The sequence below is a fragment of the Marmota marmota genome, unplaced genomic scaffold, assembly GCF_001458135.2.
Source record: "Marmota marmota marmota unplaced genomic scaffold, marMar, whole genome shotgun sequence".
NCBI classification, from domain to species: Eukaryota; Metazoa; Chordata; class Mammalia; order Rodentia; family Sciuridae; genus Marmota; species Marmota marmota.
The window spans coordinates 18,065,479-18,089,410 of NW_025999999.1; the positions used below are offsets into that span (position 1 = coordinate 18,065,479).

A 23,932-nucleotide genomic window follows, 5' to 3' on the forward strand; every position below is an offset into this window, starting at 1 on the left:
CCCCCCCCCCCCACAATCAGACACTGCTACTTTAGGATAAAAGCATCCACTCTGCACTTTCTAGATAACCAGAGGGTATTGCTAAAGTTATTTTTGGAATGTGGGAGAGTAAAACCAAATTGTTTTGCCTCCTTGCCTCAGGACAGAATCCTTAAGACAGAAGCCAAGTGGAGATATTTTCTACTTCCAGTTAGAAATGCAGCAACATAAATCAAGAGGGAAAAAAGAAAAAAGGAAGAAATTTGTGGTTCATAAGAAAGAAGAGTTTTTTTAATTCTTTAAGTTTTTAAATTCTTATTTCAAAGAAATTATCTCAGTCTCATTCCACTCAGATAAGTTTTCATAATACAGACACTGGCCCACGGTTTTATTTGTTGTTTTATCCCCCCTCCTCCCCGAAACTGACTCACTACTTTTCATTCACTCACAGAATGAGGCAAGGATTGTCCACCACTGACCAACAGAGGCCATTCTGTTGAAGAGAAAAGCTTGTTAGTATGCAGCCAGTCTTGGCAAAAATTCAAGCATGTATCATTTCGATAGAAATGCCAATTAAGAGGAAAATGTTGCCATTTGAAAACAAGCAGCCTGGGAGGGTCCTGAGCCTGCCCCCAGCACCTGTAGTGCAAGAATTTTGTGACCCCTCCATGGGCCCAAGAGCTCAGGTGTCCAAGTACATCTCATAACACCCCTGGGTCCCTGGGCAAGAGAGCACTCAAAATCCTTTCTAGCAGAATTTAGCAGAAAGAAATCTTGAGAACGAATTCCTTATTTGCTCTCTACTTAATGTTTGCACCTATCAACCTCACTTCAAACACTGATGGGATGTCCACTGTGTGCTGGGTCCCACACAGGCAGTACAGAAATATGAGGAGAGAAACCACTGCTTTGGAGGTGCTTAGAGTAGAGAAAATTCAGACCCACAAATATTCCCAGAGAAATTAAGAAGGTGTTAGACAACATGAGGCACAAGTGCTGAGCACTCCCCATCCTGGAGGCAGGAGAACAGGTGAGGACTGACAGGCCAAGGGAGGAGAGAGGGAAAGGTCATTCCATGCAGAAGATACGGCACAAGAAGGTATCAAGTAGTTCCCAGCTCATGGGCAGCAGGGGAAGCTCAAGATCCAGCAGGTGCGTGGTGGAGCACAGAGGGCTCTCAGTGCCACTCTAGGGAGGCTAGACCTGAGAAGTCACATGGCCAGCATCTCACACCTGAGCTACCTTTCTTTCCAAATTGAGTTCTAAAGGCTTTGGCTAACTTTCTGTTCCCAAACATATTGGCTCCTCCTTCCAAACTGGGTAGCGTTGGTGAGTGCATTTCCAGTGGTTAGCAGACTGACATGCAATAGATGTCCCAGAAGTAGCTATGTTCCTTCATTTATTTACACATTTCTCTGATAAGTGGGATCAAGGGATAGCCACCCACATGGGACTACAGCATGTTAAGAATGGGTTGTGACCCATTGGGATTGGCTTACCCTTCTGTAATAGTGGCTTTGCACTCCTGGAAGGCAACAAAGATTTCATGCTTTTCAACCCCCACCAGTGTGGTCTGCAGACCTCTGGGGACAGAACTACTTAGGGTGCTTTAAATGCAGATGTCTAGCATGACTCTAGTCTGTAAGGGTGAGGCCTTAGCTACAGTCAGCTCCTACAGTGACTGAGGACCCCTGGCTCAAAAAACTGTCTTGCCAAATAGAAAGTTGGACGTGAACTTTACAAATAGCTACGCACATGCAGTCACATCTGAAAAGCAATCCGTATACTCTCAGTTGGCTAAAATAACAATCTGCCTGACAGTCACTTATAATCTTAATGAAAATTTATTGGAAGTGATGATTCCAAACTTTCCTACAGTCTGAGACAAATTCCTATGCGTCTAAGCCCTTTTGATCCTAACTCTGTGTCTTCAGTTGACAATGCTTAGGATTTTTTCCAGATGAATTTCATAGAATCAATGCCCAGTAAAACTCCTGTCCTTGAGTTATTGAAGTGGAATTTTAATTTGTATCCAAACTTCCCTGTAGGCCTTCTCAAAGCCAGTCCTGAACTTAGACCTAAGGAATAGGTTGAAGCCCAAGAAAATGATAAAAATTATTATGGTTTATCTAAATATAAACTATAAACAATATATAACTATATCTAAATATAACTATAAAAAAATCCACTAAGGATATAGATGACAGTAAACACAAAGATCACTCTTTTTCTATAAGTGTAATGGAACCTATTTCTAGAATTCAAAGGATTCTTCTTCTTTTTTATTTCATTTTATTTATCTATTTGTGGGTGTAGTACTAGGGATTGAACCCATGGGCATTCTGCCATTGAACGACATTCCCAACCTTTTTATTTACTCTTATCTATTTATAATTTGATTATTTATTTTGAGACAGTTAGACAGATATACCTGGCTCAAAGGATCTTTTGGTAAATTTCTCAGATTTTAGCCTAATTTCAGATACATGAGAAGTTCTCAAGTCTAGAAATAGCCCTGAATTACTTGTGAAAAGGCCATTATTAGCTTTCTCTCTTTTTAAAATATTTTCTAGGGAGGAATTTAGTTCTTGGTATATAAAAGCAGTCATTTTCTATCAGGTGGAATTGGGATGCTCTTCCTGTCAAGGCTTTCTTCTTTCTGGTATTTAACATCACCCATGCTCTGAACTTGACTTTAGGGCAATGAAGGATTTACATGTTAATATCTGCAAATGATTGTGGGCTCTCTCTCAAAGGGAAGTGGTCACGTTAGGATGTCTGTGTTCACATAGCAATAGGCACAAAGTTGGATGACTACTGTTAGCTCTCCCTAACTGTAACAGGTGTCTTAGCTAATCAACGTATAAAGAGAAAAGGTTCATCTTGGCTCACAATTTGGGAAGTTTCAGTCCATGGTTGATTGGCCCCATTGCTTTGGGGCCTGTGGTGAGGCACCTACCTTGCTGGGGAGTATATGACAGAGAAAAAAATAGACACCTCATAGCTGGGACATGAAAGAAAGGAGGAAGGATTGGGTTTTTTCCAGATGACTGAAAGACCCACTCTTAAAATTTCCACCACCTCCCAACAGTGCCAAGCTGGGGACCAAGCCTTTAACACTATAGCACTAAGGCATAAATGTTGAAAGCTTACCATATGGCAAGTCCAAATTCTAAATGAGTATCCATTTTCTATAATCAAATAGACTGGCTTGAAAATCCAACTCAAGTAAATTAAAAATAAATTCACTCTCTCTCATATGAAAATTGATTTAGCAATTACTTGCAAGTTCTAATAATTACTTTGGAAAGAAAGCAAGCTAAAAAGGAGCTCAACCATGTCCCCTTGATAGCCTCCCCTCACTACCACTTTCACCATCACTTCCTGAGCACCTATTACATGTCGGCCACTGTTCCAGTGTCTTTACGATCATCACCTCATTTAATCCTCATAACATGGAGGAAGTACGTGTTATTACACTTTACCTGTGAGTAAAGGGTCAGGTCTGTCATAGTTCAAAGCCATGGGCTCTGCCTTTGGGTGGCTGCAGCTTCCTTTCTACAGAGGTTGTCAATTTCTCTTCCCACTCCCTGACTACCCACACACTCATACTTGCACTTACACACACACACACATGGGCAAACACACATCTGTACATTAATGCACATTGACTCTTTTGGCATTCCCAAAAACCCAGCAAAATGGAAAATCTGTCACATTTCCCCATGTTTTGTAGAAGAGTTCTCTCTCCTGATGCCTTATCCTTCATCAGTTCTTGGACCTCGTGTGATAGGACCTGTCAGTAAATAGCAGGTAACTTTGGCCTGTTGGGTTCCTCCTTAGCAGGACAGGGGAAAATAGTATACCCAGATCCACACACCAATGCAGCTCAGTTATCCGCCCTAATCACTTTCAAGGAACGGCATTTCTGTGGGTTACATAGAGACATCAATTTTTTTTTTTTTTTTTTTTTTTTTTTGGTTACAGAATTTTTGAAAGGTTTACAAAACCCATATTGGCTTCCTTGTTCTTCCTCATGGCTCTCCTAATTGTACCCCGGCACACTCCCAGAAAACAGCTTTTCTCTTATTCCCCTGGGATATTTCAGTCATCACCTGAGGGACAAGCCAAATACCACATGTGACATGCACAACCATGCCCGCATTTGCTGCACAGGAGGGGTGGCACTGCCTCTAGCATGTCACCAGTTCTCAGCACACAGAGAGAAGGGACAGTGCAGCCCATGCTCTGGTTTATGAAAATCCACAGCTTGCATGATTAAGCAGGCATTAAAGAGGAGGAAACCCGAAGGCCTACAGCAAGCCTCCAGGGTTACACAATCACCTAGAAAATGGGTCAAAACTCCTCACGTCTGGCCTCCTACCTGTGCTGAGTCTATTATGCCACAATGGCCACACAGACAGCCTGATCAAACACAGGCTGGGTTTAAATTCCAGCTCCACCTCGTGCTGAGTGACCTTGGGCACATTATTTTCTCTCTGTGGGATTCAGAGGTTTCATCTGTGAATGGTAATAACACTCCACTGGGGAGGTGGTAGGAGGACACCAGCTTCACGGGATGTGGCCTGCTTAGTTATACGGGGCCTTGTGCTTTGCTTACTTGCTTTGCTGTTACACTGAACTTTATAATAATTTGGCCAAGTGAAGTACAAGGGGAAAGTGGGGCACGCATTGTCAACAGGTGGGATTTGCACAGTATTCATCTCCCATTCCTGCTGCCCCATGAGTACTGAATTCCAGTGGACCCAGGGCGTATTGGAATTCAGGAACAGAAAGTGAGGACAAGGAACATATGTGACCGAGTCAACAGGGGAGTTAAATGGTCGTTTTTCATTCAAGCCATTTTCTTTGAAGGTAGAAAGAAGGCAATGGGAACCCGATCACTCCTATTCCTTGCCTGATTAGCCAACCTACCCACACTGAAAATGACAATACAGAAGGAAACGCAAAAACAGGACTGCCCCTGCCCCCTTCCCTTTCAGTCCCTGCTGACTCGTCAGTAAACCAAAGGTAGAGTATTGTGGAATAAGCATGTATTAAGGATGAAATAAAGCCAGGCGTGGTGGTGCATACCTGTAATACCAGAGGCTAAGAAGGCTGAGGCAGGAGGATTGCGAGTTCAAAGCCAGCTTCAACAAAAGCAAGGTGCTAAGCAACTCTGTGAGAACTCGTCTCTAAATAAAATATAAAATAGGGCTGGGGATGGGGTCGAGTGCCCCTGGGTTCAATCCCAAGTACTCCCCCCACACACAAAAAAAGAATTAAAAACAAAATAAAACCACTGTGTAGGTTTGCCCAGCATTTCTATTGTTCTGGAAATACATATGTACTTTCAATCTATGAAATGGATTTGTATGATTTTAGTGACTCCATGTGTGAATTAAATGCTCTTATATTTGCATTTAAAATTGATATTATATTGTGCAAAAGAATAAAGGAAAAATTCAGGTTAATCATTTAAAATTTAATTTCACCATAGGACAACACTGAATAGCAATCAAAATGCTACAAGTTGGGAGAGAGACCAAAAGAAAGAAAAAAAATTATATTTTATATTTTGGCACATTTTTTCCTACATTTTGAATAAGGAGTTCCCACATTTTCTATCTGCATTGGACTTTGTGCTTGGCAATGGATGAGGATGAGAGTTGTTCCTTATGAAATGAAAGTGCCAGGCATAGAGAAGGGACACAATGAGGACTGATAGCAAATGCTATTGGTCAGCTTCTCATGCTTCATCAAATTACAACAGAATAGGATAAGTTCCAAAACTTCAAAATTCAGGTTTTCAAAACCATTTTAGGCTATCAGGAGCTTTCAGTAGTACTGAAACTGGGAATTTAACCTGTACTGACGTAAAGAATTCACCCCCCCTCCTGATACCTTGTCATGTGACCTTTGCTGGCAAATGAGTAAAAGCCAAGCGATGCCATCAGTCCAGGAAAGCATGGCTTTGACACTAGGAAATCTTCCCTGGGAGAGGAAGGAATGCTCAGCTTCTTCGGTCATTCAACAAGTATTTACTGAGTGCTCACTAAGTCCTAGAAAATGTTTCTAAGTGCTGGGATACCACAGTGAAAAAAAGACAAAAACAAATCTCTGCTGTGGAAGAGTTCCCATTCTGGTTGGGGGTTGGCACAGTAAAACATATGTGAGGCTTAGATGTGTAGCTGACAGGAAGCGTTCAGTGCTATGGAGAAAAATCAAGGAGGATAGTGTGGTTTTAAGCAAAGTGGTGGAGAAAGGCCTCTTTGAGAAATGGCCATCTGAGTAAACACCTGACGGTGGTGGAAGGATAAGCCATCTGTACACCTGCAGAAAGCGCATTCCAGACAGGGAACAGTAAGAGGAGGGCGCTTCCCCGAGTCAAGGACATGCAAGAACAGGAGTGAAGGCAGAGAGGTGGAAGAAGTCAGGGTCCTTCAGCTCCTGTAAGGCCCTTGGCTTCTTCCATGAGTGATGGAGAGGGAGGTGAGAAGCCAATGGGGGCTCTGAGCAGAGGCAGTCACATGATCTGATTGTCCTCTCCATGGGATCCCTCTGGTGGATGTGACTAGTGAAGAAGAGCGGGCATAGACAATGGGCTGCTGAATTAATGCATGAAATGAAAAAGAGCTCAAGATTGAGAAGAATGTATGATAGAATGAGAGGGGGAAATGATTATAGAAATTAAGAAATGAGAACTGAAGATCAACATAGTATCAATACTAAGTAAGAAATGAGACATCAAAGAACAGAGCAGATGCCAATAAAATATCTAATTCCTAGCACAGAAAAGTTAAAGATAATTTCAATAAAAGCAGAAGAAAGATCCTACAATAATGAGAAAAAGCTATATATATATATATATATATATATATATATATATATATATAGAGAGAGAGAGAGAGAGAGAAGGCTTCAAATTTATGTCTGAGAAGTAGAGAATCTAAGAATTAGAAGATGTATTCAAGGATTAATACAACAGTGCCTTCCAAGATGAAGATAGATCTGAACTTACAGATTTAAAGTGTATAGATTTAATATTTTGGCAAGAGTTGATTCAGAATGCTAATCCAAGCCCTACACTAAGCTTTTGAACTTCAAGGATATCATTTTTCAGATATCAAGACAAAATAAATAAATAAATAAAAAGCCTATCACCTAGGAAAAGAGAAGAACACAGACTACTCTTAGACTTCTCCACAGCAACACTGATGCTTGAAAGACAAAGGAATGTTTAAGTCAGCTTCGCATTTCTGTGACGAAAATATCTGACAAGAACAACTTAGAGGAGAAGTTTATTTGGGGCATACAAATTCAGATGTCTCGGTCCAAAGCTTACCTCATTGCCCTGGGCCCAAGGTGAGGCAGGGCATCAGGGTGGAAGGGCATGATAGAGGAACAGAACTCCAATCATGGCAACCAGGAAGCAAAGAAGTTGAGGGAAAGGGTGGCAGAGAAGATGAACCCTTCCGGGCCATGCCTCCAGTGACCCACCTCTTCCAAACACAACCCACCTGGCTACAGTCACCACCCAGTCAGTCCTTTAAAACTAGGATGAGCTGATTGGATTGTGAGAGCTGTAACCTATCATTTCACCTCCAAATATTCCTGCATTAATACAGGAATGTTAATAGGGACAACTCACATCCCTATACCCGGGAGTCTTGGCAAAGGGAAGTGTGTCTCAAGAACCTTACACCTAGCCAAAATGTTGTACAGACATAAAGACAATGGAGACCACTAAAAACCCAAATGTGCTCAGACTGTACAAAACTATGAACCCTTCTTGGGAAAAGAATTTAACAACAATAGCCAGCCAATTAAGAGATGAGTCGAAATAAAGTCAGGAATGAAAACTTACAGTAAAAGGAGTAGCGATGAACAGTGAATTCAGTTACAATGAAACTGAGACCATATAACCAGGTTATGGTTACAGAAGAGAATGAGATTGTTTTGAGCAAAGAACATGAAAACAATGTTATAACTAATGAAAACCAGGGAGTAGGTAGAAGAGGAGTACCACAGTGTCACTGTCCTTGTTTACCCCACAGGAAGTAATGATGAGCACCAATCTGTCCTGTGATTCTGAACATAAGCATCTCAAAGAAACAATCTCAGATAACATCACCCAATTGCCTCATCTTTGCTTGGAGATGTGCAAAATCTCACCACTGCTTTTATAGCCCAGTTCCATTTCCTAGACTTGATAAGAAAGGATATCACAAGGCAAACGTATCTTCAGGGTTCCTTAAAAAAAGGGACATAGCATACTGTTCCCTTTTAACTGATTGTATCCAGATTCTTAGTTCAAGAAACAAAATTGTTCCTAATTCATTTATATCCCTACAATCTTTCCTCTAGAGACTGATGAATAAAACAAAGATGAATTAGTTCTAAGGTTACTCAGCTTATCTTTCCAGTTATTTAGGCTATATATCCATGAAAATGCCATAGAATTCCTGTGGCAAGATTTTCATTTATCAATACTCACTGTCCAGATGTAAGAGCATTCCTTGGGAGACTCTGCCCAGCCACTCCTCCTCTGTCCTCATTCTGCCTCTCTTTTGGGAAGGCATTGAGCCATGACTCTTCCCCTTGGCTAGATACAGCCAGATTCTTAGCAGATACCAGATTGGAGAAAGACCCATAGGTCGTTGGCCAAGGACATATAGTATATATTCAGTCTTGAAAAAAGATGAATTGGGCCAATAAAGTTTTCATTCCTGAGAATCTGAAGTAAGAGATAGTCTCCATAAGTACCAGTCAGTAGTGGAGACTTGCATTTAAAAAGTAGGACTAGACAGAAGCAGGCATCACAGAGCCATGTATAGGGCCAAAGTTCTAAGGGGTGGAGTGTCAGAGGAAATCTAACAGGAGGGAGGAGATGGACATTCCCCTGAGCTGGGCTGCTGGTCCTGGAAAAAAGGGACTGTAAGTTATCCCTATTTTTATGCTAAAAAAGGGGGGAAAATTTGCTTTGACTCACTGGTCACTTTCAGTTAGTCCACCACTCAAGATTACAGGGAACAATACCCTGAAGAAACCAAACATGTTCAACAAACATTATTTTTTTTTCTCAAGCGAATCAGTAATTAATTGGATCATTTTACTGGGCAAACACAATGGAATTTGCGTGTACATGTACTGGGCTAAAGGGCTTCTTCCTGTAAAATATGCAAATAAGACTACTTGGATGAACTTCAGTAACAGGGGTCAGAGCTCACATCTACCTCACAAATATTCCCCCAATGTCTTTTCAGACGGCAGTTAGGTTTGGGGGAAAAGGAAGTGATTTATGACATTTATCAAGCTCTACATAAATGTGTCATTTTATTATGATATTCTATTGTCTAAATTTTAAAAAGGGAGCTTATACATATCCGTAAACAACTGAATATATCTGCAATTCAACCAGATGTGCTAGTCCTCTATGCCACTGTCCAACTGAGCTGCATTTCTTTCTCTTTTTTTTCCCTACATACTTTTATTGGTGCCGTATAGTGGTACATGCTGATGGATTTGTTGTTACATATTTGTACAGGCACACAATACCCAATATAACAATATACTTTGGCCATTATCACTCCCCAGCACTTCCTCCCTCCCCGCCTCACACCTCAGTCCCTTTCTTATATTGATCTCCCTTTGATTTTCATGAGATCCACCCCATCTTTCTTTTCCTTTTTCCTGTCTAGCTTCCGTATATGAGAGAAAACATATGTCCTGTCCCTTAACTTTCAATGTAGTTTTGATTTGCATTTCCCTAATTGCTAAAGATGCTGAACATTTTTTCATATGTTTATTGGCCATTTGTGTTTTTTGAGAGGTGTCTGTTTAATTAATTTGCCCACTTATTAATTGGGGTATTTGATTTTTTGCTGTAAAGATTTTTGAGTTCTTTATATATTCTAGATATTAATCCTCTGTCAGAAGAGTAGCTAGCAAAGAGTTCCTCCCACTCTTTAGGTTCTGTTCTCTCTTCACATTCCTAATTGTTTCCTTTGCAGTGCTGAAGCTTTTTAATTTGATGATATCCCATTTATTAACTCACCATTATTTCCTGAGTGTTAGGGGTCCTATTGAGAAAGTCATTGCCCGTGCCTATATGCTGGAGTGTTGACCCTACATTTTCTTCTAGGAGTCGCATAACTTCTGATCTAATTTCTAGGTCTTTGATCCATTTTGAGTTGATTTTTGTGCAGGGTGAGAGAATAAGGGTCTAGTTTCATTCTTCTACATGGATAACCAGTTTCCCCAGCACCGTGTATGTTTTTGGCACTTTTGTCAAGAGTCAGATGACTATAGATGTGTGGGTTTGTCTCTGTGTCTTCTATTCTGTACCACTGGCCTGTACCAACAGCCACTGCATAGAGAAAATGAACTGGATCAATCTTGGTATCCTTCTTAATGAAGAAGCTAACCAAGAAACGTGTAGGGAGCAGCTGCTTGCATCCTCGTTAAACTCTTAACTGCCCAACTAAACCAGGGTCTATGTGACATCACGTTCAGCTGAAGTCTTGCTAAACAAATTAATGTCACATAATATTACCATCAGGGATAATACGGGACAGATTGATGACCTCACCATCTCGTTACTTATGAAATAGCTGCCACTCCATCAGGACTGCTGGCTACCAAGTGATGACAGAGTTTGTGCCCCTTAAGGACAAGTCTGGCCTGCGGGAAGGATAAGAGATGAATGTACCCAGCTGCACACTAGAATCACATAGTAGTCCATCAGGGAAAAGACTGATATGAAACAGAACTGAAAGTTGTTCCACTAGGCCAGAACATTCCAGCAATGTCAGAAATGACCTTACAAAATATCTGGGCCATCATGGACAGAAGGGAGAAGGCTGGATGCTGGCAGTGGCCTCAATAACTTGACCTTTCATCCCAAGTCCATCTTTATCCCATAGGGTCTTATTCTGTGTCATGAGAATTCTCCTTCTCAACTGGGCTACATGCAAACCTTTGCGAACTGGGTTTTTCTGGGCACTGGAGTTGGAATGTTCCCAGGCTCTGATAAATTTCAGTTGCTGTCTTTGCTTGTGGAACTTGGAGTAGGAGAGACTTCTAAACAGCAAGCAAATGAATCTTGAGGCTACAGTAAGGCACTTTCAGCATAAATAAGTAAATCAATTAAATAATGTCTCAGAGTAAAGGCCCTGCTTTTCTTTACACGGTATGTCTATAGATCTCTAGGTTGTACGGATATAAGCAGTTTTGAAGATTAAAGATATAGGATATAAATAGATATGAATGTATGCTTTGTTTGTTTGTTTGCTTGTTACTGGAGAATGAACCCAGGGGTGCTTTACCACTTAGCTACATCCCTAGCTTTTTTAATTTTTTATTTTGAACTAGTCTCACTAAGTTGCTTAGGGCCTCGCTGAGTTGCTCAAACTGACTTCAAACTTTTGATTTTTCTGCCTCTACCTCTGGAGTTGCTGTGCACCACGACAGCTGGCTGGGATTTTTTTATTTTGGTAAAAACAAGTTATTTCACCGATAGGAGGAACTTGAGTTTAATTTTAAATTGTATCTAGTGATAGGAATGCAAAATAACTGTGGAAAACAGTTTAGTTGTTCCTCCAAAAAAGTTCAATATAGGATTGTCATGTCCCAATAATACACTCCTAGGTATATACTCAAGAGAATTGAAAATACATACAAAATGTTGCATATAACGTCCAGAGAAGCATTATTCATAATAGCCCCAAAGTGGAAACCATGCTAATGACTGGTAAATATGTAAAGATAATGTGGTATATCCATATAATGGAATATTACTGGACCATAAAAAGAATGAAATATTGATACAGACCATAACATAAGTGAACCTTGAAAACATTATGCTAAGTGAAAGGAGTAGAAGACAAAAGGTCATGTCATAGGACTCCCATTATATGAAATGTCCAAAATAGACAAATCATAGACACCTGGAATAGATGAGCAGTTGCCAGGGGTCAGGTTATGCCAGTAATAGAGTGACTCCTCGTGGGTACAGGGTTTCCTTTGAGGGGAGTAAAACTGCTGTGCAATTAGATAGTGATGATGGTTGCAGATATACTTAAAATTATAGAACTGTACATGTTAGGATGACCAATTTTTTTGAAATATATCTCAATTTAAAATGTGCAAAGTACCTTTATTTACCAAGCACTGTGTTATACACTGGAGAAACTGACCACTAATACAACTCTTGCTAACAAAGAACTTACTGCCTGGTAAGTTAGACTCTACAGATACAGTCCAGAATAAAGGGGCTCAGAAGGCCATTTTTGCATCATACAGAAGGGTCCCATAAGAGGACCGTCCCCACCAGAGCTAGGTGGCAAATAAACTAAAAATACATTTGAAAATCCTCTGGTCTTCTCTTCCACCATATTAGAAACTAAGAAAGGAGGCCCAGAGGTCTTGATCCAATACCACCTCTGATCAAACAACAGAATTCTGAGAAAGTCATTTACTTCTCTGGGGCTGACTCTCCTGCTCTCTGTAAAAGTTAAATGTTTGATTTCTTTGCTATCAACTTAAAGTTTTATTTTTATCTTTAAGAAACATCTAGAGCCTAGCACGGTGGTGCATGCCTATAATCCCGGTGACTTGGGAGGCTGAGGCAGGAGGATCCAAGTTCAAAGACCTCAGCTACTTAGCAAAGCCATAAGCAACTTGGCGAGACTCTGCCTCAAAAAAAAAAAAAAAAAAAAAAAAAAAGAATCTATTTTTTCTTTCTACTCTATGAATAGAAATTTTCCTTTCCTTCTCCTCATTTCAACCACTTGAATGCAGGGGACCATTTTACCCTCACTGTGTCCTACTGCATTCATTCATTCCTGCAAACATTAATTCATTCACTTACACTCCTACTGCTCTTTCTCCATGCCAGGGACTATAATGGAAAAAAATATGATCATGGCTCCCTAGATGCCCTCAGGAGGGACTCAGCATGCTAAAAGACAGACAGAGGCTAATAAATAGGCCACCTGAACAGAGACATACGCAGGATGCTACGAGAGCACAGCAGAGGATGAGGCAAGAGGCAGGAATGAGCCTCCCCAGGGAGAGGAACAGGGAAGGCTGCATAGGCCAGCAGAACAGTGGGTCCAGAGCAAGGACAGGGCGGACAGGCCTCAGTGACAGAGAAGTCTGCTGCAGGTGTGTGGGGTTAACCGTGGGACACAATAGGAAGGCTAGGCTTGACGGTCAAGGGCTTAAAGGGTATGATTCTGGGAAATCTGATTAAACTAATGGACTGGGAGCTGCAGGCAGCTAACAGGGGTTACTGGTAACTGTAAATCAAAGAAAGTCAGAACAAAAGGCAAACTATCTAATGCTTTACCAGACAGCCGAAACCTCAGATCTCTCTGTCCGTGCCCTGCCAAGACCTAGAAGGAACTGGCCACCACGTGTCATTTCCATCCTCAACAGATCACAGGTCAAGCAAGACTGCTTTTTAAAGAGAACCATGTCTCCCAACAGACCAGATGAGACATGGCCATAGAGACTGGGCCCGTGAAGGAACAGGAGCCCAGCTGAGAACAGCTCCTGGTGGGCAGCACAGGCCTGTCACTACTTTGTATCCCAGAACAGTCACAGACAAGCCATGGGTCATCAGAGCAAGGCTGGGGGCGAGGGCAGACATCCTCTTTCCAATCTCCCAGGATTTTTTTTTTCACAGCCAAGCAAAATATCTACCTCAGTTTTAATTGAGGGTCTTCAGACTTGAGCCTAGGGTTGTGAGGAATTGAAATCTTTTCCCCACCATGGCCTCTCAATACCCCCAGAAAGATGCTACAGAAAAACTCCAGCATCTTGAAGCATCTGCTCAATGGTCCCTTTTGGCCATTGTCCCACAACTCCCAAGACCTTCCCTGGGCCCTCTTATGTTTGTGTCTGGGGTTATGGACTAACAGCAGTGAATGAAATGAGAAGGGGACATGAAAAGAAAAGTTAAATAACCACAATGTTAGATATTACTTGCTTGAAGACAGGTTGATATCACTTTGAGAATCAACAATGTACATATGAGGTCCTCTCAGTTATGTGACGTCTAAGTGCTGGGGTCTTGGGAGACCATCCCCGGTGAAGGCAATCCCTAGGGGCATGCTGAACACACAAGCAGGCCCCAGCAGGTGCTAGAAGCAGGAGAGTTTCTTCCTATCTTCAGGGATATACATTGTTCTTCCAGGGAGGGGGCTGCCAAGTCTACTTCAGTCTCCAGCCTTCAGCCCAGAACATTCTTCTTTGGGATTTGGACTCAGCTGACTTACATAATCACTGAACCCTCTCCAGATATCCTTAGAGCTTTGATTAACAGTGCCAGACTCTTCTTGGTTGCTTGTCAAGAAGGTAATCACTCTAAATAGGCTTTTTCTTTTGTACTAGACCTAAGAGCTCAACAGGACAGAAAGAAACTCAGATTTGAAACTTTAATTTCCTACAGTAGAGTGCAGGGGAAACCAATACAAAACAAACAAACAAACAAAAAAACCCCTACAGGTAACGTGCATTTATGAATTAGGGAAGAGAAATCTTTGCTAATTTTTCTGACATAAGCAATTTGTTTTATGAAAGTCCTCAAATTTGGGTTGCTATTGGACTCAATTACAAAGTTATTTACTGACTTTCTTTGTGCCTGTGTTCACCAGAACTCGGGGATGACCCATGGAGGCAGTTCCACATTATTGTCAAGACTATGAAGTTACAATAAAAAAAAAAAAAACAATAATAAAAAAAAAGACTATGAAGTTAGGTGTCAGGCAGACCTGGGTCCAAGTTTAGCTCTTCCACTCGCTACTTATGTGACCTTAGGTGGGTCTCTTAACTGTATGAGTCTCAGTTTTCTCATATGTAAAATGAGGATAAAAATAGTTTTTGTTGAATTGTTGCAAATATTAAATGAGGAAAAAAATATAAAATACTTCATGACCTTTGAGACCTAACAGGTGCCCAATGAATGACAGCTGAGCCCCTTCAACAGTGCTGCGTCCTCAGAGGGTTATACCCACTTGCAAAAGTGATTTGTATGTTCACTGATATATTTGTTTTGTCCACATATCCCAGCTTCTTCCTAATTCCTTTCCTGTTCTTAAGTGGGGAAAAGAGTTCCTTCCCTACCAACTTCCTAGGGTTGTTTTGAGCATGACAAAGGACACAGGGACACTTGGAGAAGCATGAAGCCCTGCACAGCTCAAAGCAGGAGCTGAGAATCAGACAACAACAGGAAGCTACAGCATCTTGAGGCCTTTCTGGCAGCTGCAGGAGGCCTTTGCCAAATATTCCCAAGTACTCTGCCAGGAGCTGCTCCTGAGCTCACTGGTGCTCTGCTAGCACAGGAACAAGCAGGACTGCGGGAGGGGCACCTTCCTCCAAGCACCTGTCCTTAGCAGGATGTGCTGAGCTCACATACTGGCTTCCTGGGAATCCTACTTCCTGTGCTGCATTTACAGACCTGAGCTCCAGCAACACAAAAATTGCATTGCTATTGCTTCATGGTGGTGGAAGGCAACCACCAAAATCATTTTAAAAACATAAACTATTTTTATTATTGTAGATAACTTTTAGTGTATGTTTGTATGTGCCAAAATATTAGACACTTGATATGCTTGTTGTCATTTAACCTTCATAATCAATACTGCCCCTAGACCTGGGCAAGCAAGGTCCTATCCATGACTTCCTTAAAAATGTCCAAGTCCCTTTCTGGTATCTAGGACCAGCAATGCTATCAGGGTGGGACATTTCAGGTTCCTCCTCAGAGTTCTCTCCAATGATGATCATCTTCTACATCTCTCCATGCTTGATAGAGGTTGACCAGATGCCTGGAGTAGTCCTGGGCATCATGCCAATGGAGTTTCTTGGTGGTTGTATGGGGCTTTGAGATGGCTCCATTCCAGGAAAAGAGCCTGAAAGGCAATTGCTTCCTCAGGTTGGCATGACATTTCATTCCCATGGTTGAACAAGAGTGGGTCATGGACACACAAAATGAAATTATTTCTAGAGACAAGGACCACCCCCCACACACACACAAAAATGCCCAGGGTCCCATGTGGTGGTGGGGAACCTATTCTTAGCATTGATATAAGGTGTACACTCTTCCACGTAAGATACAGAGAGGGAAACAGAGACTTGGAGATACCAACTTCCCAAAGTAACACATTTAGAGAGCAGAAGAGCCAGGATTCAAATTCTGGAAGGTCCAGCCTCAAAGCACAGCAACAGCTAATCTCCCAGATTTCCTTATCTGCCTCCACTAAGATGCGGCTGCCCCAGTGAGGCTTATCCCAGGGATTTTTGATGCTGTTTATTGTTCTCTCACGACGGAACCTGCTACAAGCCATCATGCAGCATGCTCTCATTCAATTGCACTCTACCTGGATCCCTGACCTCCTGCCTTTTCCTGCTGACAGACCTTCTCTTTCAGGAACACCCGCAGCTTATTCCAAAAATATCTGATTTGACTCTCTTTCAGTAGAAGTATTCAGTAGAAGCACCAAAGCCATCAACCATAAAATGTTAGCCCCAGCAGAAATCCCCATGCTTGGTTTTTATCCTAATTTGTGGAATAAGTTTTTTTTTTTTTTCCAAAAAAAGAGATTTTAGGCATCCACCAGATGTGGGGCCAATATTTGAGGGAGGTGCCCAAAGCTGCAGGAGGCATGGTCACCTGGTCCTGAGCAAAGTGTTTTTGGAATGGCAGAAGCCATGGTTTCTCCATCCTCACTCCTTGCTCCCCTGAAAGGCCTGAGCTTAGAGTATGAAGTAAAGACTATTGGAGAGAGAAAGGACTGATTTTGACAGTGTGAGCAGTTGACTAGGTATCACTCGTAAAGGCATGTTACAAGGGGCTGTCACCATCAGCATCAGTTGGAATCGGAATCCTGTCGGGCCTTAGCACTATGCTGGCCACCAGCCCTTCCTTGTCCTAGTCAAAGCTCAGTACAGCCATAGTGTGATGTCACATCACACTCACAAGGATGGCTAGAATCAAAGTTAGATAAGAGCATGTGCTGGTGGAACCTATATATGAAATGGGAACACATATATGTTGCTGGTGAAAATTAAAAATGGAGCAGACACTTAGTAAAATAGCCTAGAAATTTTTCAGAAGTTTGAACATAGAGTGACCATGGGTCCCAGAAATTCCACTCCTAGGCATGTGCCCAAGATAACTGAAAACATGTCCATACAAAAACATATACCTGAATGTCCACGCTGGTGTTATTCATAACAGCCAAAAGGTAAAACGACCTCAATATCCACCAACTGAGAAATGGATAAACAGAATGTCATTAATCCACACCATGCAATATGGCTCAGCCCCAACAAGGAATGAAGTGTTGGTACAACTTAGATGAACCTTGAACACACTACACTCGGTGAGAGAAACTAGATGCAAAAGACCATATATTATATGAGTCCATTCCTATGAGATTTCCAGAATAAGGAGATCTACAGAGACAGAAAGCAGATTTGTGAATTCTTAAGGATGGGGAATGGGGCTGGAAGAGTTAAGGTGGGGACAGACAGAATAACTAAAGGGTATAGGGTTTCTTTTCAAGGTAATGAAAATATTCTAAAATTCACTGTGGTGATGACTGCACCCATCAATGATTGTACTAAAACACACAGAATTGCATACTTTAAATGAGTAAATTATACAACATATGAATAACTGTTAAAAATGAATTGCAATGAAACAGCTTAATATAGGCTAACTACTTTTTCTCACCTAAACTTAAAGCCATCTTGCCCTCCTCTCTGGCTGTCCCAGAATTACCAGGTATTAGTATGCTTTCTGTCATTCTTGACTCAACTACAAAAATATGTAAGGACTGTGTCTAATAGCCTTCTGCCTCCTGTACTAACTCAAGGACTGATTTTGACAGGGTGTGGCCAGATAGGCAGGTATCATTGTCATCAGTAAAGGCACCATTACAACTCCCAACTCTGAAAACTCCATCCTCAGACCTGGCTTTCTCTATTTCTTTCCCTGGCAGAAGGATCAGTGGCTACAGTTTAATGAACATCACTGAAAAGAAGTATCAGTAAGTTCTCTCAATATGAAAAACTATTTTTCTTTTCTTTTAAAATATTTCACAAGACAGCTCTCCCCAGGTGGCAGCACAGTTTGAACTCCAATTTTATTTAGGTCACCCCTCACTAGAATCACTCAGCTGCCTGCAATATTTCTTCTTTATTCCTCCTTTGTTATATGAAAGAACAACATCTATTGATAGAGATCATTCTTTTCCATCACACTTCCTATTACTAAAACTAATAATTGTAAAGGCTTGGAAAGAGATACATTTGTTATCGAGATTATAAAATCATGGGCTGAAATACTCTCAGAGTTGAGCTCCGTAGCTGTACTTAGGTTACATTCTCCATTTCTTCTACCCTCCCTCCCATTAATTATATATTAAGGATAGTGTTTCCTTTGAAGAACACTTCGGGAAAAATGGTTTAGATAGTACTTTATTACTTATGTCAATCACAAAACTCGAAACCATGTCCAGAGTGGGCTCTTTTACTTACCAAAAGGATCACAGCTGTTCAACCCGTGCTCAGGTGGGCCACGGTCCTTGGGATACAGAAACAACAAATAGGCAATGGTGGCTTGCCTGTGAGCAGAGTAGGGCATCCCAGGGACACTCAGGTCCTGGACAATCAGTCTCCTTCTGAAAGAGCCCCTGGTATTGCTTCTCTCAGATGAAGCGACTTTGCTTTTCTCAGAGAGGCACAGTCTCCCCAGACACTTTAAGCCAAGGAAGGAAGGCATTTTGGCATGGATGAGAAAGAAATGAAGAATGGACACCAGGAGCCCAAGAAACTGTGCTGCACCAGAGTGTGTTCTCTCTCTCTCTCTCTCTCTCTCTCTCTCTCTCTCTCTCTCAGCTCTCCTGAATCCCTATGATCTCTTTCTTGCACTGCCCAGAAAAGAAGATTAAGAAAGATGTATTTAAGAGATTACCCTTCAAGAGCTTAGGGCTCCATATTCTCAGTCAGATGATTAGGTATAAAAACAGCCACTACCAGGAACTCAAGGCTACGTGGGTCTGAGACAAGAATGCATGTTTGAAAACAAGGTTGATGCTGAATCTAGAGCAAAAGAACAGGGCTGCAAAACCAAAAAGAATTCTGCAAATATTCCTAGAATATCCACATCATCTGGAAGAGTACTAAGAATAGGCCCAGGCATGTAGACTCATGTGTATATAATCTAAAAATACATAACAAAGGAGAAAAAAAAAAAACCTCCAGGGTAACAGTTCCAGGTTCTCCAGCATTTCAGATCTCACAGAGCAGGGACCTCAATTAAAGTTCCTCAGTTTCAACTAGTGACAAGTCCAGCTCCAGGCCACAGTAATCATTTCCTTTCCATGTTCTACAGGGGGACTCCTTCCCCTCATGCCATCAAAATCCTCTGTCTCTTTCCACTCGTCCAAAGCTAATAATAGTTTCAAAGCTGTTTCATGGTTTTTTCTGTTCTTGCAGAATCAGCAGAATTAGAGGGAGGAGACAGAAATGCCAGGTTTTCACAATGCTATTCTGTTATATGCTGGCAGGGCTCTCACTCGATTAAGGGGCTGATACACAAAGGACTGCCCTGGTAATGGGCATCTATCCTCTGACACCTACATGGGAATGTCAGGTATAATATGTGAGTCTATAACCATGCAATGGTCACGAGTCCAAGTGGACAAACCCACACCACTGCTCCTTCACTGGGCTATGAGGTCCTAATAAAATTTTCTTTTCATTAAAACCACTTTTATACTTTAAACAGAATAAGATTACCAAGGTGGAAAAGCCTCCAAGACCATCCAGTTCAGTGGCTCCCTGTGCTTAAGAACCATCTGTGGAATTTTCAAAAACTACAAAATCTAGGGTACCAACCAGACCTCCACGTGAGATTCTGTGGAGCCCAGGAACTCCAATTTCTAAAAGTTCCCCAGACCAGAGCCAGCATTTGGGAAACCCCAGTCTACTCCAGCATTTCAGAAGAAGCCCTAGTAAGCCTCAGAGAAACCGAGAGACTTTTGCATGACAATCTAGAAAGCCTAGGAGGAGCCAGTCCCCTACACAAAACTCTTCTTTTCATAGTAGTCAGAACCTTCCGCCAAGGTTCTGGGCGAATGAAGAAAGAAGAGAAATCCTTGCTTCATTTGTTTCTAGCCTCTGTTATTACTGAAGGATTTGGAAACAGAATTCAAGAACCAGAGAAACCAAATTTGCTAGAATTGCTCTAGCCTAATGGGAAGCACAGTAAGAATGGATGAACGAGACTGCCCTGAGGCTTCCCGGCCTGGAGAGAAGCTGGGGCAGTGGAAACACGGGAGATGAGAGACGCTGGCAAGACACACCTCGAAATTTCTGTAACAAAAGTTTGGGAATTAAATCCTAAATACCAGTCTTCTCCCCAAAGAAAATTCTTTCAGGTTTCCTCTTAAAACAGGTTATGAGGCATGTAAAATAACCTGTATGTTATATTTCTTGCATGCCTATTCTGAAGATATGAAATGTAAAATAGCTTCTCAATGATTTCCCAAAATGTAGTCCAGGACCAATTTGTTTAAAATTCAGATTCCTGCGGCCCACCTAGTCTGAGTAGATTCTTCTAGAGTGTTTTCCTAGTAAACGCTGTAGTGTGGGGACCTGTGCTCTTCACCATGAACTCCTCTTGCGGTGGTCAGTCAGTTTCCTTCAGCTCTGCTCTTTGCAAAATGAGAACCTGAGTAGCTACTTGTTTATGAGGTTTATATGGTCTTTCTGGGAAATATGCAGTGACTTCAGACGCACACTAAAAACCACAACACACAGCATAAACTTTGGACAGATATAAGATTTTTAAAAATTCAAATCCAGCGTCTTCCTGACCAGTAAAAAGTGGAACTATTCTATGACAAAGCTCTTCTACCTTCTTGGTCCCCAAACTTGGCACGGTAATTGTATAGCATTAACCCACCTCCCCACTTAACTCTTGTATCAGCAATATGTACTTGGGTCACTCCTAAATTTTCTGATAAGTTTAAAGATCCATACATTTAGTTTGAGAAGCAATTATTGGGCTGGGGGTGGAGGTCAGTGTTAGACTGATTGCCTAGCATGCACAAGGCCCTGGGTTCCATCCCCAGCACTGTTAAAGAAATTAAAGAAATCTCTGTCTCTGTGAGACAGAGAAGATGACATTTAATTTTCTCAATAACAGGATTACGTGAGAGAAGTCTGATACATTTCAAGAATTTTATGTCAGGGTAAAAAGAAAACTAAGGGGGGATCCTAAAGAGGGCTGGTGACAATGACAAAGGTTTTCTTGCTTTTAAAAGACAAGCTAAGGCCAGCGCCTTTCTCAGGCAGTAGAGAGACGGGACAGTCCAGATGCTGGCTGTCTGAGGTTTGGGGCCAGAAGTGACCAGTCACCTGTGAACTAAATTCCACTTTCCAGGTGCCCAGAGTTTTCAACTTAACCTCCACACAGGTCAGAGTAAACACCCAGCTAATGATGATTACAAATGCTTAATCCTCATCCGAGGTTTTTCCAGCCTGTATATCTGATCAGTTAGGAAGTTCCTAATCTTGCTAAAAACAGTTCCAATGCACCTTAAACAAACTGTTATTTGATAAGCTATGAAAAAAAGACCATTGGCAGGAAAATTCACCAAAGAGCTTTAGGCTGTACCAAGAGGCCCTGAGTACTCTGCCTATAGTACTATAGGAGCTTAATAAATACCTGATGAGATGAACCCAACCCAGAGCCAAGTGTTTGGGGACTGCACGGCACTCAGGGAATGTATGCCATAAATATCACTCTTGTCAATCACAGGTCAATCCACATAGCAGTTACTCAACACTGTCTTTAATATGTAATGCAGATTCAGATCTTTTTTTTCCAGACAAGTGACCTCCTCTGCTTTTAAATCAACTAAAATCTACCTGCTTCTTACTAAGGAAAAAAAAAAATTTGTTTCAGAGACCAAGCAACACCTTAAAATGAGAATCCTTATGGAATCTGGCTGTCTAAGGAAATGCTCTGAAGTTAGCCCGCAGCTTTATTGATGATAATCGGGTCAGTTGGTTTTTGGATATTTTTTTAAAATCAAAATAAGCAAACAAAATTGCTCAACAAGCCTCCCCGAGATACCTGCAGTTGCTCACAATCATCAAGATAATCTTTGCTGCTGAGCAAAGAATAAGCAGAGAAAGGACTTTTTTAAAGTAGCAAGGCTCCAGAAGAGGTGCTATCAGATTTGCCAATGTCAACTTGGACCACTGGAGATTCTTCCCCTCTAGCAGCTGCTCCTGCTCGCGGCTACAGCAAGAAATAAAATGAGTCCTGCTCGTCGGCATCATCAACCCTGGGAATCTTCTCTGCACAGCCCAATGTTTAAGGGGTCTTACCCATCCCTCCAAAGCAGGCCGTGATTTTCTGAGCATACTGGCACAGGCTCCTGTCTGGGCAGGGCTCCTCTGGAAGGCCTGCTTCGTCCATCACTCTGCAAGCAGCTGCCTTTCTTCCTGTAATGCCACTCGCCCAAGACCTGCTCAAAACGGAACAAGCAGCCAAGCCCCCTCTTCCAGATCATCTCCATTAATAATTCAGATACTACATAAAATCTGCTGAGCATTCAAGATTGAGAGCACGAAGGTACTCTGAGGACCAAAGCATAATTAGTTTAACAGACATCAGGCATCTCAAATTACTCTCTGACGATATTCTCCATAGGCAAGATTTCCAAATAGCAATGAGAGGCAGTCTTGGATTGCCTTCAAGGAAGCAGCCACAGATGAGATTGGCTGGGAGAAGGGTCACAGGCATCCCCAAAGCTCAAGCCCCATATGTGAGACAAGACGGGTCACACGGTGCCATCCACCAGGCTGGGGTCTCCGTCAGTGGCCCAATCTTCTCTGTACTCTGAACACATGGCTAACTCTCTAACACTTTATCTTTCCCATGCATCTCTCAGAGACTCCTCAATCTCCTTTCCATTGGAATCTTCTGAAAATTCATTTGTACTTTAAAATGCAGCTCAAAAGTTACCTCTTCCATCAAGACTTCCAGAATCACTCTGGCTAGAATCAGTTTCTTCCCATCTTTTCCCCAAATAGCAGCTCTACCATGGGATTCATCATAGCCTGCCTTGTAACAGAGTCACCTAGGGACTGTCTTATTTTCCCTGTCAGCTGCTGAGCTTCTGGAGGGCAAGAATCTTGCTTTTGTCACCATTTCCTTTGTGTGGGGCTCTGTACGTACTAGGTACTCAATGCCTTGTGAACAGAGTTTGACAAATTTCTGTGAAAATCACTGTGAGATATAAGTATCCAATATTTGGGTGAAAGTATGTTTTATTTTTATCAAAGCCATGGTTTACTGCTTTCCTAGGAAATGGAAATGCATACATTCTATACGTTTTCACATGCTGTCTGAAAACTCTTACTGCGGCACATACAGCTGCAAGCTCCTGGTCGGGGAAGGCACCAGGTGGCAGGCACATACATGCCCAAGAGGCCCCCGCCAGCTGTGGCTACAGGAAACAATCCCAAGCGCTGGTAATCAGGAGGCAGGTCACCCTTGTTGGTGGTATGAATAGCTGAGTGGAGAACCGAAACCCCAGCATCAGCACTCTCGGCCCAGAGCTGACAGAGGTGCTGACCCTGGAGCAGGTGCAGGGCTCCCTGTGCTCTTCCCCTCCATGGCCCTCCCGGGAGGCAAAATGCAGAGGGAAGTGTTTCCAGTGGCACAGTTTGAAGTATTTATAATTCATCTGTCTCAACACAGAAAAGTTCCAAGTCACTCTGGCAAACCTCGCATTCACTGTTAATGGACTAGACAATCTCCAGGACCCCAGATCATCTATTTCCTGACTACATCGTAATCAGGTCTTCTTGTTCACTGGCTTCTTTTCTTGAGATCATTGACCTATGGGTTTAAGTTTTGACTTCA

The 23,932-nt window shown here is 42.0% G+C and overlaps 1 protein-coding gene across 11 annotated transcripts in view; it reads right to left on the bottom strand.

Moving 5' to 3' along the window:
• Ablim1 (actin binding LIM protein 1) overlaps positions 1-23,932 on the bottom strand; it is a 272,608-nt gene that overhangs the window by 165,286 nt on the left and 83,390 nt on the right. For 9 of the 11 annotated variants that reach the window (XM_048807393.1, XM_048807390.1, XM_048807389.1 and 6 more), the window contains exon 1: positions 18,526-18,784. The exons of the other annotated variants lie outside the window; for them this stretch is intronic. In XM_048807393.1, coding sequence (XP_048663350.1) covers positions 18,526-18,769 — 244 coding nt within the window. In that variant the 5' untranslated portion in view covers positions 18,770-18,784. Of the gene's footprint in view, positions 1-18,525; positions 18,785-23,932 lie in introns of those variants that run through there. 11 annotated transcript variants of the gene reach the window in all.